The sequence below is a fragment of the Plutella xylostella genome, chromosome 9 (genome assembly GCF_932276165.1).
Source record: "Plutella xylostella chromosome 9, ilPluXylo3.1, whole genome shotgun sequence".
Lineage (NCBI taxonomy): Eukaryota > Metazoa > Arthropoda > Insecta > Lepidoptera > Plutellidae > Plutella > Plutella xylostella.
Window position 1 is genome coordinate 2119529 of NC_063989.1, and position 15668 is coordinate 2135196.

At 37.7% G+C, this 15668-nt stretch overlaps 1 protein-coding gene across 2 annotated transcripts in view; it reads right to left on the reverse strand.

The window, feature by feature from the left end:
• LOC105389135 overlaps positions 1-15668 on the reverse strand; it is a 74286-nt gene that overhangs the window by 15255 nt on the left and 43363 nt on the right. For both annotated transcript variants that reach the window (XM_048623041.1, XM_038122063.2), the window contains one exon: positions 11066-11158. In XM_048623041.1, coding sequence (XP_048478998.1) covers positions 11066-11158 — 93 coding nt within the window. The remainder of the gene's footprint in view (positions 1-11065; positions 11159-15668) is intronic.

Below are 15668 nucleotides of genomic sequence, written 5' to 3' on the forward strand. Positions count from 1 at the left end.
CCTTATGTGTCTTTGCAAAACATCCATTGATGTCAGGAGAATCCGGCCTAACGAGTTTACATTGATTTGCTGCAATCGACTGAATCAAAGGTCACGTTGCACAGACTCCGCATCACGACATATTCATAGATATTTTACAGATTTTATCTCGTGTGAAATTGAGAAACATTGTTATTTTACCTATAGATCTTTTGTATTTACAACACCCTGTTGCACCCATCTAAATTATGAGTATCAGTTCCATTTTTAGATACTCAAGAAACCCCTATATCTAAGCATCACAAAAAGGGGAACTCAGCTGGACATTCATCCCGAAGAATATTTATTTCAAGACTTTTGCAATGACTAGGTATACCTACCGTTTGCGCTGTTACCTTACATTGCAGGTACCGTATGAGCGCAAAATGAAGAGTTTTTCCCTACACAATTATATTTCTTATCTAATCATATAATTAATACGTTTAATGTGCAGGAGCGGGGTTCGGTTTTCTCGCGTGTGAACTTTCAGGCACAGACAATGAATGGTGTTTTCTTTGAACTCTGTGGTGTTGTGGGCGGCGGTCTGATCGCGATAGTATGCACACTTCTGTAATTACATTAAACAAGTACAGACAACCAAGAGATAAGTACCCCCGGTGCAAACAGTTTGATAATAACACTCTTATAGGTGGAAGATATTTATGTGATTTCAATAATATTGTAATGATACATAGGTACACAATGCCAGTAGTAGTATAAAGTCTAAGTAATAGTATTAAGTATTTTTCATAATGTCACCCAAGGCTTGTAAGTGGAGTTTAAAATTAAAGTGGACTTAATATATATTTGGCTGACTGTACAATAGTACATGCGGTCTGGCGGTAGAAACATAATTGCGGCAATCGAATCTCGGCTGCTTGTATGCAACTGTTCGTGACTTAGATATACCTGCCTATACTGCGTTAATGTGAAACGCAGTATTTCGAGACTGCATGGCGTCAATATTTTCCATTTAATTTAATATGAAAGAAAGTAGTCAGCACATACGTTTGTTGGCCCTCTAGAGACCCCGTGACCTCATATGATGACATAATGAGGAGACCCACCATAGGGTTCAGACAAAGCAAGAGATTGCAGCCACCGAAAAAATAAAGTTTGTTTTTTGTCTCAGGAGGTTAAGGTCCTGTTTCAAAATATGTATCTGTATAGTGGCTACCTGTGGGATAAAAGGCATGCTGTCTGTCACTCTATGTTAGCGTGTAATTAAGTTTTAGACAGTTACAGTATGTCTTATCCCGCAGGTAGCCACTTTCCAAACATTTTGAAACAGGCCCTAAGTGTAATAAAGTTACTACGACTTAATCGCTATATCGTAATCGCCCAGTACCACCAAGCTTTTCAAATTCACCGTAAATTGTCACACGGGAATTAACTATGAACTGTTATTATTTGCACCTCACTACGCACTGCGATACAAAAACACTAGAACTAATTGCAGGTGTTTAAAAACGGTTTACAAAAGAGAGATTTACGAGAAACGTGCATTCGACAAATAATATTTATTTTTATTTCCAAAAAGATTGCGTTTAGAAGCTCGGACCTTTTATATTATGTCCGCGGGGTGTATAGGTCTACCTCTGTGAACTGTGTGTCTATGAAAGAACATTAACCTGTGTGTATAATGGAGCCACCTGTTCTGGTAACTTCACACGGTCGTAAAATATGAGCTAAACGGAACATTACACTGGACTAACGTGTGGGACATACGATTTTTTACAAAAAACATAACATTGATGGCTTGCTTAGCAAATCTTTTAGCTATGTAGGTACTTGATACATTGATTGCATCTTTGGCGAATAGTACTATAGGTCTGTAAGTACTCTATGCATACCTACACGTATTTAAAACTCATAAACATATGCAGAGAAAGCAACATTTCACGACTTATCAATTCCGATTGTACGTGCCGATACAAAAGGTATTTCTTCTATTCTTTAATTTGTATTCATCAAACAAGTAACACTTTTCGAGCCATTAATAACCTTACAGAATGATGAATGAGGAGGTAGCATTGGCATCCAATTTCATGTGACAAGTTGTAGCGAGTACGTTGATGGGCACTCTCACTCGTTGCCAAGCACCGAATGTGTGCCGTTGTCCTACATTACACCTAGTGGAACGCCGCGCCGCCACTTGTTCATTTCTCTCAAGACCAGTTTTACGCCCAAATTGTGGTGCAGACAGAACACTCCCACAGATTGAATAATTTGATAATTTCAGCAACAAATTAAATCGCCGTCTCGAATGTATGTGTTCTCGCAGAAAGATTCCAGTTTTGTTGTATTGATGTAGAGAATGATCTAAGAGACGCTCATTCACAAACATGCAGATTAGTCATACATATAGAAACGTATATAACAAACACAGCATGTTAAAACAACCAAAAGCGAAATCGCATACAAAACCTTACCCGTTTTGAACAGTTCTTTTTGAAGTTAAAGAAATCGATAGTTTGTAGCGAATTATGTAGTTTTAAAATGGTAATTTTATCTCGTTACACCTACTGTTCGATTGAAACGATTTGAACTCGTTTACTGTTGGCCATTGGGCATTCTCTCGGGTGAAGGTTAAAGGTAAAAGTCAAAAACCTTTGTTACTCAGATAACGCTGGGCAAATACTCGCGCTATGATTAGGCAATGGTTAAAAATTATGCTTTTTAAGATGCCACTGTTCTTTGCAAGTTGAAATGCAAACCAACCCATCAGTGCCTTTTCATTAAACATAGGAATCTGTGCTTTATGAGACAACTGCAGCCTTAAAGCATCATTACAGAATACTAGGATACCATTATTTACAAATACCATAGATTATTGTATAGATTTAAATCTACAGATAATGATTTAATATGCACCTATGCAGTCTTAATTATCTCTAGGCATTCCTAGAACTAAACCTGGCGACCTTCCTTTCGAAACGACATCTTGGAGATTGACAAGAACCAGATAGCTAGCATGAAGATAAAACAGCTGAATAGTCGGAATATAATAGGATTTGAGAGGTGTATTCTACGCACCTGTCGAGCAGTTGGAGCGTGGTGAGTACTTCGGTTTACTTAATTATTTTGTAGCACAATGATGGCACAGAGCCATAACCGAATAGACGCATGCGCATGCGTCAGGTGGTATTGACATGTGCACCAATCAGCTAAGCGCATTCTGTCGCATCGCGCGCCACGTCAATTAAACTAACCAATCAAACATAATCTTACACGAAACGCACGCGGCCACCAAACTTGCGGTTAATAAAAATTGGTTTAACTACCAGTAGTTTTGTATCCAATTACACGAAAAGTTCGTTAATTGGTATCGTATTTTGTAAGATTTGTAGATAAAACTGGATTCATAACATACAAACGGTAGTAGTATCGTGTAATAAAAATCTTTTAATAGTGTTATTTCAGATTATACAAGCTCATTTATGTCAATTAAATATTACCTCTGTATGTAGAGATGATTGAAAAAAATATGTATCTCAACGATTTACAGACATGTGCTGCTAGAGTGTGATACCCGCTTATTCTAATCGACGCTCAATTCAAACCACATTCGTCTACAATGTATACCTATTCAATCTATTCGTTATATTTTCATTTGTAAATACATACACATGTTACTCGTATCATCCACTAACAAGACGAGCACCCACGATGCACCTACGCTCCTCGACCTTTGACACGCAACACTGATAGAAGATCAATTTATAACTAAATAAATCACTAAAAACGTAGATTACATATTACGACATGACACTATAACAAGAGCCACGTGATTGGTCAGTATTTAAGATAGCCACCGGAAAACGGGGGCGGTTGGCGCCAGTTCTACCAACGTGGGTGCTGAACCGAATCGCCGGTTAAAAAAGCCCTTTTACAGCTAATAGTTAATCTTGGTTAACAAATTCGTAATAGATTGCCAGCATGATTATGCCGGCTTGCTAATTGTTCTCGTGTGGGTGCTTGGACTACGTGGGAGTAGACAAGTGGGATCAAAAGGCTACCGTTCAGTGAGACAGCGTCCCTTGAATTGGTATTCAATTTCGAGCAAATTTACTACTTATTTTAGGAGAATAAAGCTGACTCTTGGACTTATCAATACAGTTTTCAGGAGACAAGGTAAAATTAATGCACAGTAGCCTATCATTAAAAATATATTGGGTCATAATAAGTGTAAAATATAATAATTACAGATGATATTGCCTAGAGGGATCGATTCAGAACTGCATAAATCACAATAGACCAATAGACCACTCAGTAGATAATTGCATTGGGACAGTTGGCGTCAACTATTGTACATTGTTATTATTGAAGCCTTCAATACAAAGCACAGGATGTGTACTTTTTGCGTATCTCTGGATCTATGGCAGGTAAACGGGTTTTTTTCGAAATAAAAACATCCTGACTATCGATTGTAAGTACTTCTAATAGGTTCTCTGTACGAAGCATGGAGCGATATCGGATGTTACTACCTTTTTTATCACAGATTTTCAAGGTACCTACTATTGTATGTAGTGTTTTACCGGTGACTATAAATAAGCGAATTCGCACTCATGTTGTGATAAGTTTAATAGCTAAGTTGTATAAGACAAATACAAGATAAAGTTGACATAAAGAAAAATTATGTTGGTCCTGATTTCTTGTAGGAAACGAACAATTGTAACAACTTGTTCTTTTTTCATTATCTTACAGTTCATTAATTGAACAAGCATCCATTTACATTTTGTAACTTCACAATACATAATCACCATCATAAGGAAGCATTATATTACTGGACATAAACACACACAATGTCCACAATATTATCTGCCCTTTAACATCCAATACCCATCTATTACATTTTCGTCACGTAAAGAGGAAAAACATTTCAAAGACATAAACTTGAAGAACTTATATGTTTGTGCATTAAACTTATAAGTACTAGCTTTTATGAACCGGTTTTCAAGCTGGCACGAGCTTGGAGAAGTACAGTGGAGGACTGCTTAACTATAAAGACCTTATTACTTTCCGCCTAAGACTTACATTCGTGCTACAAGTGTAGAATTTACTGATTCTGAGGCGGCGCTTACTGTACATCCATAATGTATTATACATAATACATATCAATCCATTTTATCTGCTGTATAAAATTTCCTTCACGACGCGAGGTGGTTACTCTAGTGAGACAAAGAACGAACGACGTTACGTTTAACACAACGGGTTAGTAATGGGTCGATTACACCTATCGAGTACAGTGGCGAGTCAGTGTCCTCGGCCGAGCACTCGGTCACTTGCTAGCCGTTCATTGGTCGAGAATTGGCCGAGGATACTGTCTCACCACTATACTTGTTAGGTGTAATCGACCCATAAGAGATAGTGACTCCCCTGCAGATTCATTGGAATCTCGAGGTAAGAGAGTCATTTTATATGCCACGACTCTATCCAGTTGCATTAAACCTGGCCACGACGTGACGACAGCTCTCGTTGGTTCGTTTTTCGTCAGTATAGAGTAACCCTTCTGTATTCGTGTTGCGTGGTTGAAGCGCATGAAATACGGATTGATATAACCCGATCCAATTAAAACGAGGCGATCGAATTAAAGGATTATAGTGTAGGATCCGTCTAAAAAGGTGCATCTCGATTCGTTTTGAATGTGAAGTTTGTGTTCACGCCACATTATGTGTGGTTAGTGTTCTTTTAAATTACAGGTTGTTTATGGGGAAGGAAATGATCTAGATTAAGTTTCCTTTTTAACTTTTTATTTTTTTTAATTCCTGTTGTCAAAATGAAATTACGCATAGGTAAAATGCAAATTTATTTATTTAATAAACTAATTCTTTATTGTACAAATATAAGAAAAAAATAAAAGTACAAAAGGATGGCTTAATCCTAAGAGCAAATTCGCACGCACATTATATGTATACAAAACACGGCTATTCGTTCTTTAATTTAATGCAGTATCTATAAAATCTTCGTTTTATAACTTCATTAGTTTAAGTGCTAGCGACAAGCATTCCAATGTTACAAAGATTTGGAATGGTTATAAAATAAGTTAAGTTTATATCAGTGCTGGTAATCTACTCTGCAAGATCGGGCTACGATGTCTCAGATTACTTTCACCGGATTGGCTGAGGCAATGCAACGTTGGGTTAAGAACAATCAATTACTGTTACATTCTTCTGTTTATTTATTGTATGGATATTTAATATTTTGTTTTGTTTACATTCGAAACTGTTAATCTGATAGTATATTGTCATAAAACACACGGTTACTGAAAGGTAGCTAGGATTAATGTATATTACCTAACCTTATCAGATAAAGACAGTTCTAGATCTAAAGCTAAACTCACAAATCTTTTATGTCCATGGAAACTGGAATATAGATCACATCTAGAAAAGGCTACGTTGATATATTGTTGTCTAGGCTCCGGCGCCATGCTTAGACATATACCTAGGTATTCTAGGTTCAGCTTAGCTATAGTCTGAATCACGACTAGGGGAGGTACCTACAGAACCAGACGCTGATACTAAATAAGGCAACCATAACAAAGAAACAGACGTGAGGTAGACTAGCACAAAGTCTAAATATCTATTATACTATGATTCAGGGAATCTATATACACAATTACACATACACGAATATAATAAGTTAGTTATCTCATAAGTTTACGGTTTTTTACAAAATAAGATGTAAAAAAGTAACTGTGCTACCACAAAAAACTTTAAACACTGCTTAACAAGTGTTTAAAAGGAAATTTGTCAAATTTTGCAGGCGTTTGACAGCGGTAAACACTTGTTAAATACTGTCTAAGTTATTATGGTAAGGCCCTAACTGTCTAAATTGGTACTACTGAGGGGTCCACGAAAGAGGCATCCGCTGACGTATCAACTGTATTTTTTTAATGTCCGGCGCACGCTGGGCAGTCAGCAACTGACTTTATTAAAATTGGATCTTAGTAATTTGAATAAAGAAATTATTATTATTTATTCACACTGGCTGTATTCACAATTCTAATCTAAATATAATTTTATCTTAGTTTATTGACCGCGTCACCCGATGTTGGCAATCCGATCCATTTCCCGACTAAGCTGAGTAATAAATCCAATTATGATAATCACAAATGAGAGCCGAGCAACCGGTACCTCTTGATACAGCTTCATACAAGCCACTTATTGAAATGGTAACTCCAAGTAATTTGTATTGACAATCACTACATTCACAAACCAACCGTTTATTCTTATTTAACGAGTAGCTTAATCTTAATAAGCTTTTAAGAATGACGTTTTAGAACTTTGAAAGGGTTTGTTGTGTTTTTAAATCGGCAATAAACACAATTCAATTCGAATTTAAACTGTAAAGTCTGTTTTTTAATCTCAGATACTAAATTAACAGATTCTGAACGGTTCATCAACAGCCGATTGTCCCGTGATTAAGTGACATATCGTTCTATTGGTGAGACAATCTACTGTTGATGAACAGTTCAGAATCTGTCAATTTAGTACCAGAGATTAAAAAACAGACTTTACATGTCTATCAGAAACTCAAAATTCAGGTATAAAGTTGTCGCCTTGTAAACCGACTGAAAGCTCTATGAATAAAGCCTAAGATACTAGTCATTATACTCCTTGTCTCATTTACAACCTCGAACAAGTAATTTATAGTAAACTAGCTGTCCCCGCGAGCTACGCTTCGCCTTAAAAAGTTTTTCCGTGGGAATTCCGGGATAAAAAGTAGCCTATGTTCTTTCCCAGGGTCTATACCATAGGTATACCAAATTTCATTCAAATCCGTTCAGTAGTTTTGTCGTGAAAGAGTAACAGACAGACAGACAGACAGACAGACAGACAGACAGACAGAGAGACACAGTTACTTTCGCATTTATAATATTAGTAAGGATTTATCAACAATACCTATACGCATCTGATACAAGTAGCAATTATAACTTTTCCTTGCATTAACTACTTTCTTCTTGGCTCAGTTACAATACCCTCGTTAGTTCTGCATTCAGCGAGATATCATCTATTTAACACTGTTATGTACTTAACATTTCACTTGATATGTAAAATTTTATGGCTGTACCTGTCTGAAGGCTTATCATGTTTGTCAATTTAAATATACTACAAGATATTCAGGAGCTTTTTCATTTTTATATTCATGCGCTTATTAACAAACCGATTGACAAAGTGCTATGGAAGATTTTATACATCTTTTCTATTCCAATTTCTTCAACCTCCACTGCTACCATTAAATCCAGATTATCAAGCAGGTATAGGTACACTTTGATAAAACGTTAACTGCCTTTTCATTCTAGCAGGTCCAAAATGACTATCCCAATTGCGCTCTAGAACCTCAATCTGTGGTACCCAACAGTTAGGCACGTTAGGGTGCTTTTCCACCAGAGATGTGCTATGCTACGATGCTATGGATGCGTTTGATATCCACCAATCATATTATTGGTGCACATAGCTTAGCACTGGTGAAAACGGATTCAACTAAGATATGTTTTTTGTATGGAATGATGCGTGCTATGGATGTGTGCTATGGATGCGTGCTATGGATATGTGCTATGGACCATCGCGAGTGGTGTAGCTATGTATGTGCAGAGCAGACCTACAGTATGCCCGTCGTTTCCCTACTATCGATACATAGCATAGCTCGAGATGCGCATCTTTCTCGCACAGCTACTTTGCGGCGGCGCATCTTCGTAGCGCATCTTCCTCGCACAGCTACCTAGCGTAGTATTGGTGGAAACGGTCACATATTTTCGTAGCGTAGATATCACATCTTCGCAGCATAGCTGCATAGCACATCTCTGGTGGAAAAGCACCCAGCTAGCGTTTTATCTACGTGCTTAGCTTAACTTAAAGTAGGCCAGATAATCTGTGTTCCAACCAACATCCTCCTTATTGTTGATAGCGTAAAGTGACTTTTGGGTTGTAAGACGGTTTTATTCTTATCTTATACATATGTATTGTATTTTTTATATCATAGCCTGTTATGTACGTAACCAGTAAGCACACACATAACATTATCCCTTTGACATCTTATCTCTCATGCTAATGAACTTTTACACAGATCTACAAAAGTACGTTATTAACACTTTCAACGCCAATGGGCGGGTGTGATAACGATAAGTGAATTAAGTTATCTCTGTATGCATAGGTGTTAATTTATGAACTGTTAACAGTTTGTCACCTAAGTATGAAATGGTTCAGTCGACTTAACTATAATGATCCTATCTCTTTAGCAAGCAGGCTTATTACATATTTGCGAATCCGTCACTGTACCTATAAAAAAGTTTATGCACCTAATTGTTATTTGGTCGATTGAATTCAATAGTTCAAGCAACTTTTGTTTTATTTAATTTTTTTCTTTTAATTCTGCGGTGATTTAGGCATCGTTCCGGAACAGTGTTGCTACAAGAGACCAGAAACAAAGACCCATAGACGGTAAAAATATTATGACGTGAAAGATAAATTACAGGACGGTCAGGGATCGTGAAAAAATTGCCGGTTTATTAGTACGACAGTGACCGCTCCAGTGCACCACCGTGGATCCGTAAAGCTTACTTAATTTGAGACAGTTATACGTTAAAATACACCCAATTATAACTTTACTTTAGTATACAGCAACCGAAATAATAATAATGGTCTAAGATAGTTTTTCAGCAGGCCCCTAAAAATACTCTTAGCGTACTCCAAAACAAGCATTACGCCAGACATGTTATACTACGATGTTTATCATCGTAGCTTTGTGTCGCTAGCGGGAAACTCCGACCAATCACAAGCGAGGCCAAGAGTTCCACGAACCCACCGCGCCACGCGATTGGTCAGAAACCCCGCGAACTTCAAACTGGTTTTCGAAATTCGAAACGTAGTGTGCACGTGCGCCGGAGGCTGCGTTCGTGTAGGTGCTAACTCAATCTCAATACAATAGAAAGTTGTTATGCCACCTTTTTGTTGGGATTATGACCTTTGTGCGGCTGTATGAGGTCTGTTTGTGGATTTTTCTTTGTGAATAGCTAGCCATAGTTCACGTAGGAACGTAAAGCTGGAAGAAAACAAGCTAAGATTGTAAAGATGATAGCTGCGCTAGCCGTGAACCCGCCGTGGAGCCGGTTTGTCCGGTAGCCCGTGCTCAATGCCCTATGAATCTCTTCCACACAAGTCTAGTGTAATAAAGAAGCTATTTCTGAACGCAGCAACACTTCGTAGAAGATTGCTTTGACGCAACACAAAGTGGCCGTCGCTGATTTTTTCAACTTTGTTTTAATGATCTCCGCAGCAGGAGCAATTTTCTAAGCGAGCTTTAAGACCCTAGATACTGCTAATGGCTGTTAGAAATTAAACTAATCGCTGTACAAAACAGGCGCGCAAATCGCGGAATCCTTTGAATGGTTTAAATTCAAGCTTACATGTGCGGTCATGTAGGCACATTGTAAGATGTTGGCGAGCACTATTGGAGCATTGAAAACATCATCTAAGACGGCAATCAGTGTTTGAGGGGCGTTTTGTGGGGCTCGAGCAGAGTCAGACCCCATTGTTCAGAAAGGTCACGTATAAAGGCAAGCGCCGAGGTCAAACTAAGCTTTCGTATTAGACTGCTTATTCATAGTCTTGTGAACGTTTTCTTGGGAAGTGGTGCCTTCGAATACGGCATCGACAGTCGGTCAATTGAGAGGATGATTTCTAGTGGAATCGGTCACTTATAGAATGTATCTATAATATGGCTATAGCTTTCATCATAGGATACCTCATTTAGTAGTTAGCTTCTCGGAGTGACATCCAGAACATGCTTGAATTACAGTGACAATGGACACATGTTTACAGTACATAGTAGTACATACAGTACCTACAGTATTAGCAACGTAATTTCCTGTTAACGTTACGTATAAAACTTAACTTAACCAGAATTACCCTTTCTCCTTACACTGTCCAGTGTCCAATCCAAGGCTATCCTAATTGGTCACGGCGCAAAGCTGGCGTCCTTATTCCGAGGCAGGTGGCGGTTCTATTAATTAGGCTAAAGAAGCAAAGGGTAATTAAAAACTTACCTTTAGCGCGCAAAAAATGCACGACGGGCCGAGACAAGCGTGGCCGCTAAGCTCGCGGAAGCTGCGACGGAAAATGTCCAGATGCCACAGCACCTGCAACCAAGATGTCGTGTGAGGGATGCGCATAGCATAGATCCAGGTGTCGGTGAAGGACAGGACTAGATGGTGACGGGTGATGACATGGAAGTGGGCTACTTTTTTTTGGTAGTATAATACCAGGTGGACTACTTTTCTTGGATGGAGGATGTTTCAGGGGCGTCGTTGACAATTTACTGTGGGTACTCCTACACTGCCGAGGGATGAAATACGTCTATCAGGTCTACCCTTGCAATAGTAGACGAGAAGAAGCCTATCACGATTATCGAGAAATGATTAGGTATCTTCGTAAAAGTTTGGTGAATAATTGTTATCAAAACAAACGGTATTATGTGGTGTTATGAAACGGGTGATGATGGGACTAAAATAAGCACAGGACATACAAAAGAAACAACTACTACGAAATCTCATATAGTAGATATACCTTTATCTATGTAACTAATGTATAGCTGTAGTAAAAATACAAAACACGTGCTTCACAAAACAAAACATCAGCATACACATTTGCCGATATTCAGAAAATATTAAATTTCAAGACCTCCCTACACTACACGTAAACACTTATTAAAAGCACAAGAGATAATAATAAAATGCCTAGTAAATTGGTACCACATAGTAGTTAATTAAGAATTTTCCTTCCATGTTCCTAGATACTTGAGGCGTGTGCCAAGCAGGTGTATTGGCCATATACATTTAAGTGTATTATTATTTATGTGAGTCAACAAGTTGTTTGTACGTAGGTTTTTTTCATGTTATTTATACATTAACGTTATAAGGCTATTTGGCGCCACATTGCGCATTGCATGGGATAGCTCTATAAGGTGTGAGGATTAATTGTAAATTTTAATGAAGGTAGGTGTTTTATTGATTGCCAGATGTCGATAAATCTGTAATAGGTATAATATTACTACCAAAATATGTTTCATATTTTATTTCATGAATATCTTAAGTACTTAAAACATACCGCCCTTACAGGCGAAAATCTATTCGTGTACAATTCTATTCGATTATGTAAACATCACATTTTCATAGAAAATAGCGATAAGGCACGTCATCATAACACTACGTTCAATGCCAATAATAAAAACAAATGAATTGAACTTGACTTTCAACCACAAACCTTACTCATCAAGTCATCACGTTGTTACATTTCGCTGACTCTGTGCTATTACTTTGATACGGTTTGCAATGCGTGGCTTATAGTAAAGCATCATAGACTAATATTTTGCTTACTGCTAGAACTGCTAAGTACGTACCATAACAACTACCACCATCTAAAATTAGCATTCAACAATCATGCTTAATTAACGCTGTAGATTATGTCAAATCTGAAAAAACTTGTAGGACCCAAAGGACCCGATCAGGTCCTTTGGGTCCGTGGAGTCAGGTCACCTGACTCCACCTGACAGATGATAGATCGGCAGCTCTGCGGATGATTGAATGGTAATGTGAAACGGCGGCACTGTGGCTGCTTCTGACTGACCAGGTATTGTACTAAATTCTTATTTTTGACGGTTCATATCTTTAAACATCCTGTAGGAAAAACATACTCTAAAGAGCAATACAGTAGCTATTGTGATCCATATTTTTTGCCGCACAAATGCCGTCGATGACCAGATGTCGCGACACACCTGATGAGGCGACGACACGCGCAGGCGACAGGTCCTTAAATGTGGCTATCACGAAGACAATATCATCTTAATTTATAGCACCTTATGGGCTGGCTGATTGCAACTTGATAATGAATAAATTTTAAGTTTACTATCTTCGTAGGAGGTTTGCAACGGACGTTTTTAAGCAAGATGTATGACTCGGATTAAAGTGGGTTTGGAATTAAAATTACAAAGTATGAAAAAGATATTGCATGGTCATCAACAATGTATTATGCAGGTGCAACGCTAGTTATCTTCTTGTAAGTATTATTTATGTATGTGCAAAATATGTATGGTAGGTTTGTACGTAGAGCAGATGCAGTGTATGATTAATTGATTATCTAAGTACTTGGTTTGTCTATGAGACTGACCATAAGCAAGAAAATAATTAATCTCAAACCTACTTAAAAAATTAAGACTAAGGGCCTTACCACCAAAACTTAGACAGTATTTAACAGGTGTTAAGCGCTCTGTCAAACGCCTACAAGATCTGTCCAATTTCGATTCAAACACTTGTTAAACAGTGTTAGTTTTTGTGGTAGTACAATAAGTACTAAGTACAGATGTATCTACGACTACATATATATCTAAGTAAGTATGTCTGACAAATGTCGAATTTCAATACGGATTATTAACAAATGAAAAATGATCTTCTGATGCACCGTATAAAACGAGCCCACGTACACAAACATGAGCTAACTACTATTTAAACCTCAGACTAAAAAGTAAACAATCGTCATAATCAAGCTTTTCAACAGATGACGTGAAGTGGCTATCATAGGCCTACGGATATACAAATTACAATGTGAAATTTAATAATCACAACCTCAGTAGTACAGTCAGGTATTTTATATTGTAGATTTGAGGCTTATGGTGATCTTAATCCGAGGGCCGTAAGAGTTAAATTTGACTGGGAGTGTCACTTCAAGGGTGGTCTTCCACTGTACCACCAACGCTTCCGTTTCCTCCCACGTGGCGACTCATTAGAACTGTCTCAAGGGGGTCACTCTATATAACGAAAAACTAAGTTTCGGAGCTCTGCTGCGCGAGCCACGACTCTATCTCGTTGTATTAAACGTGCCGATTGCACGACAGCTCTCGTTCGTTCGTTTTTCGTCAGTATAGAGTAACCCTCCAGGTTTGAGTGGGTGATCCCATTTGGGTACTTTTGTACCGTTTCACAATTTGGAGGGATAATAAAGAATAGCACCAAATGTGATTGCGATTGTTTGAGGTGAGACTGAACCCACACGATAAAAAAATACAAAGGTATAGCTTTTAAATGTTTTCTGAAAACATATGTTTATAAATACTTTTCTATAATACTATTGCAAAACTATCTCGTACGATTATAGACATAGAGTAGTAGAACTTTTTACTAAAATTATATATCAAAAGGTGGTAAATATATACCTACTATTGTGTATTTCAGAAAATACTTTTTCCTTTCATTCCGATAGTGCTTTAACTATCCTAAACCACAAAAATTAAGTAAGTATGTACGTAGTTTGGGTACTCCCAACTTCTTATTAATCTTATTACCGACCTACGCTTACGAAGCACATAATACTTCTCAAATTGAAAGTGTTACCACAAACAAGGCGGCGAATCGTAAATTGATTGAAGCAAGCGCAACCTACATGAAGGCTTTTGGATTACGAGGTCTATGATATCATTTATTTTTACGACCATTTCTACATAATGTACTTCTGTAATTGCACTTTTATTCGCCTCTACACCAAATTAAGATTAAATTCTTAACAACCTTTAACATGTACCCATTTATCTACTAAAGTCCTTATAAGGTTTTAGATTTCTAATTCATGGTAAAACGCAGCGCTTAGGGCATATTCTGATTACCATAACGTTGTTGATTCGACAATAAATTCGCGGGATCAGCAACCACCTGTTATTGTCAGCGATCCTGAATGCTTTTTGCGATTTGGCGGGCAGGTGTGCCGGACCAGTTTACGGGCAGATGTTTTGATGATGCTGCAGAGTTGGCGTTTTGAATAAAGAATTGGACTGTTTTTGTCGGCCATTTTGGAATAAATAATTAACGGCTCTGGGTGACGTTTATGCGCAAGATGCTTTTTAATAAATACGGCATTGTTTTTATTGTAGTTAAGTATAAGAACAAATTACAAAATATACAGGCACCACTATAATCTATAGTTGTAAGTTCATTCTTTCTTACTTCTTAAGCTACAATTACTGTGAGCCAAAGTGTGTGTTTAACTACGAAAGTTGCTTTCAAGCTAAACACCATTTTTCTTGGATAAATCAAACGAAATCACAAGAAAATCATGTCAATTTCCACGCATTAAGCGAGTAAACATTGTTCCAGCTACGGCTATCATGCACATGCTTGTCCACAATCAAAGTCATTACGTACTTTATATCATAAGCCTTATATTGCAGAAACATTGAGAGCATAAGAAATGCTAAGGCATCCGAAGCCTTATTGATACGTGAAGACTTTTGTATAGTGCTATCTCACTCGATATTTTTTACACTTAAACAAAACAAGGGTTTTATAACGCTGACGATCGTATCTGTGTGTCAGTCTGAATACAGGTTTTTGAAGAAATGTACGTAGGTAATAAATAATTGCAAAATCTATGTGGATGTTCAACTATGAACAGATTTTCTATATTTTCAGGGGTTTATAATTCCATAGTGGGCAAGAAAAAAAGAAAATATTTTGGGTGGAAAAATTAACACCACAAACAACGCACTTCATGTGAATCTTACCTCGGCTGCCACATCATGAAACGCACTCACTATACGAGTAGCAAGAGGAAGGATGACATATGGCCGTCGAAAGCTCGCATGTCCATCAAGTCCCTAGTTAG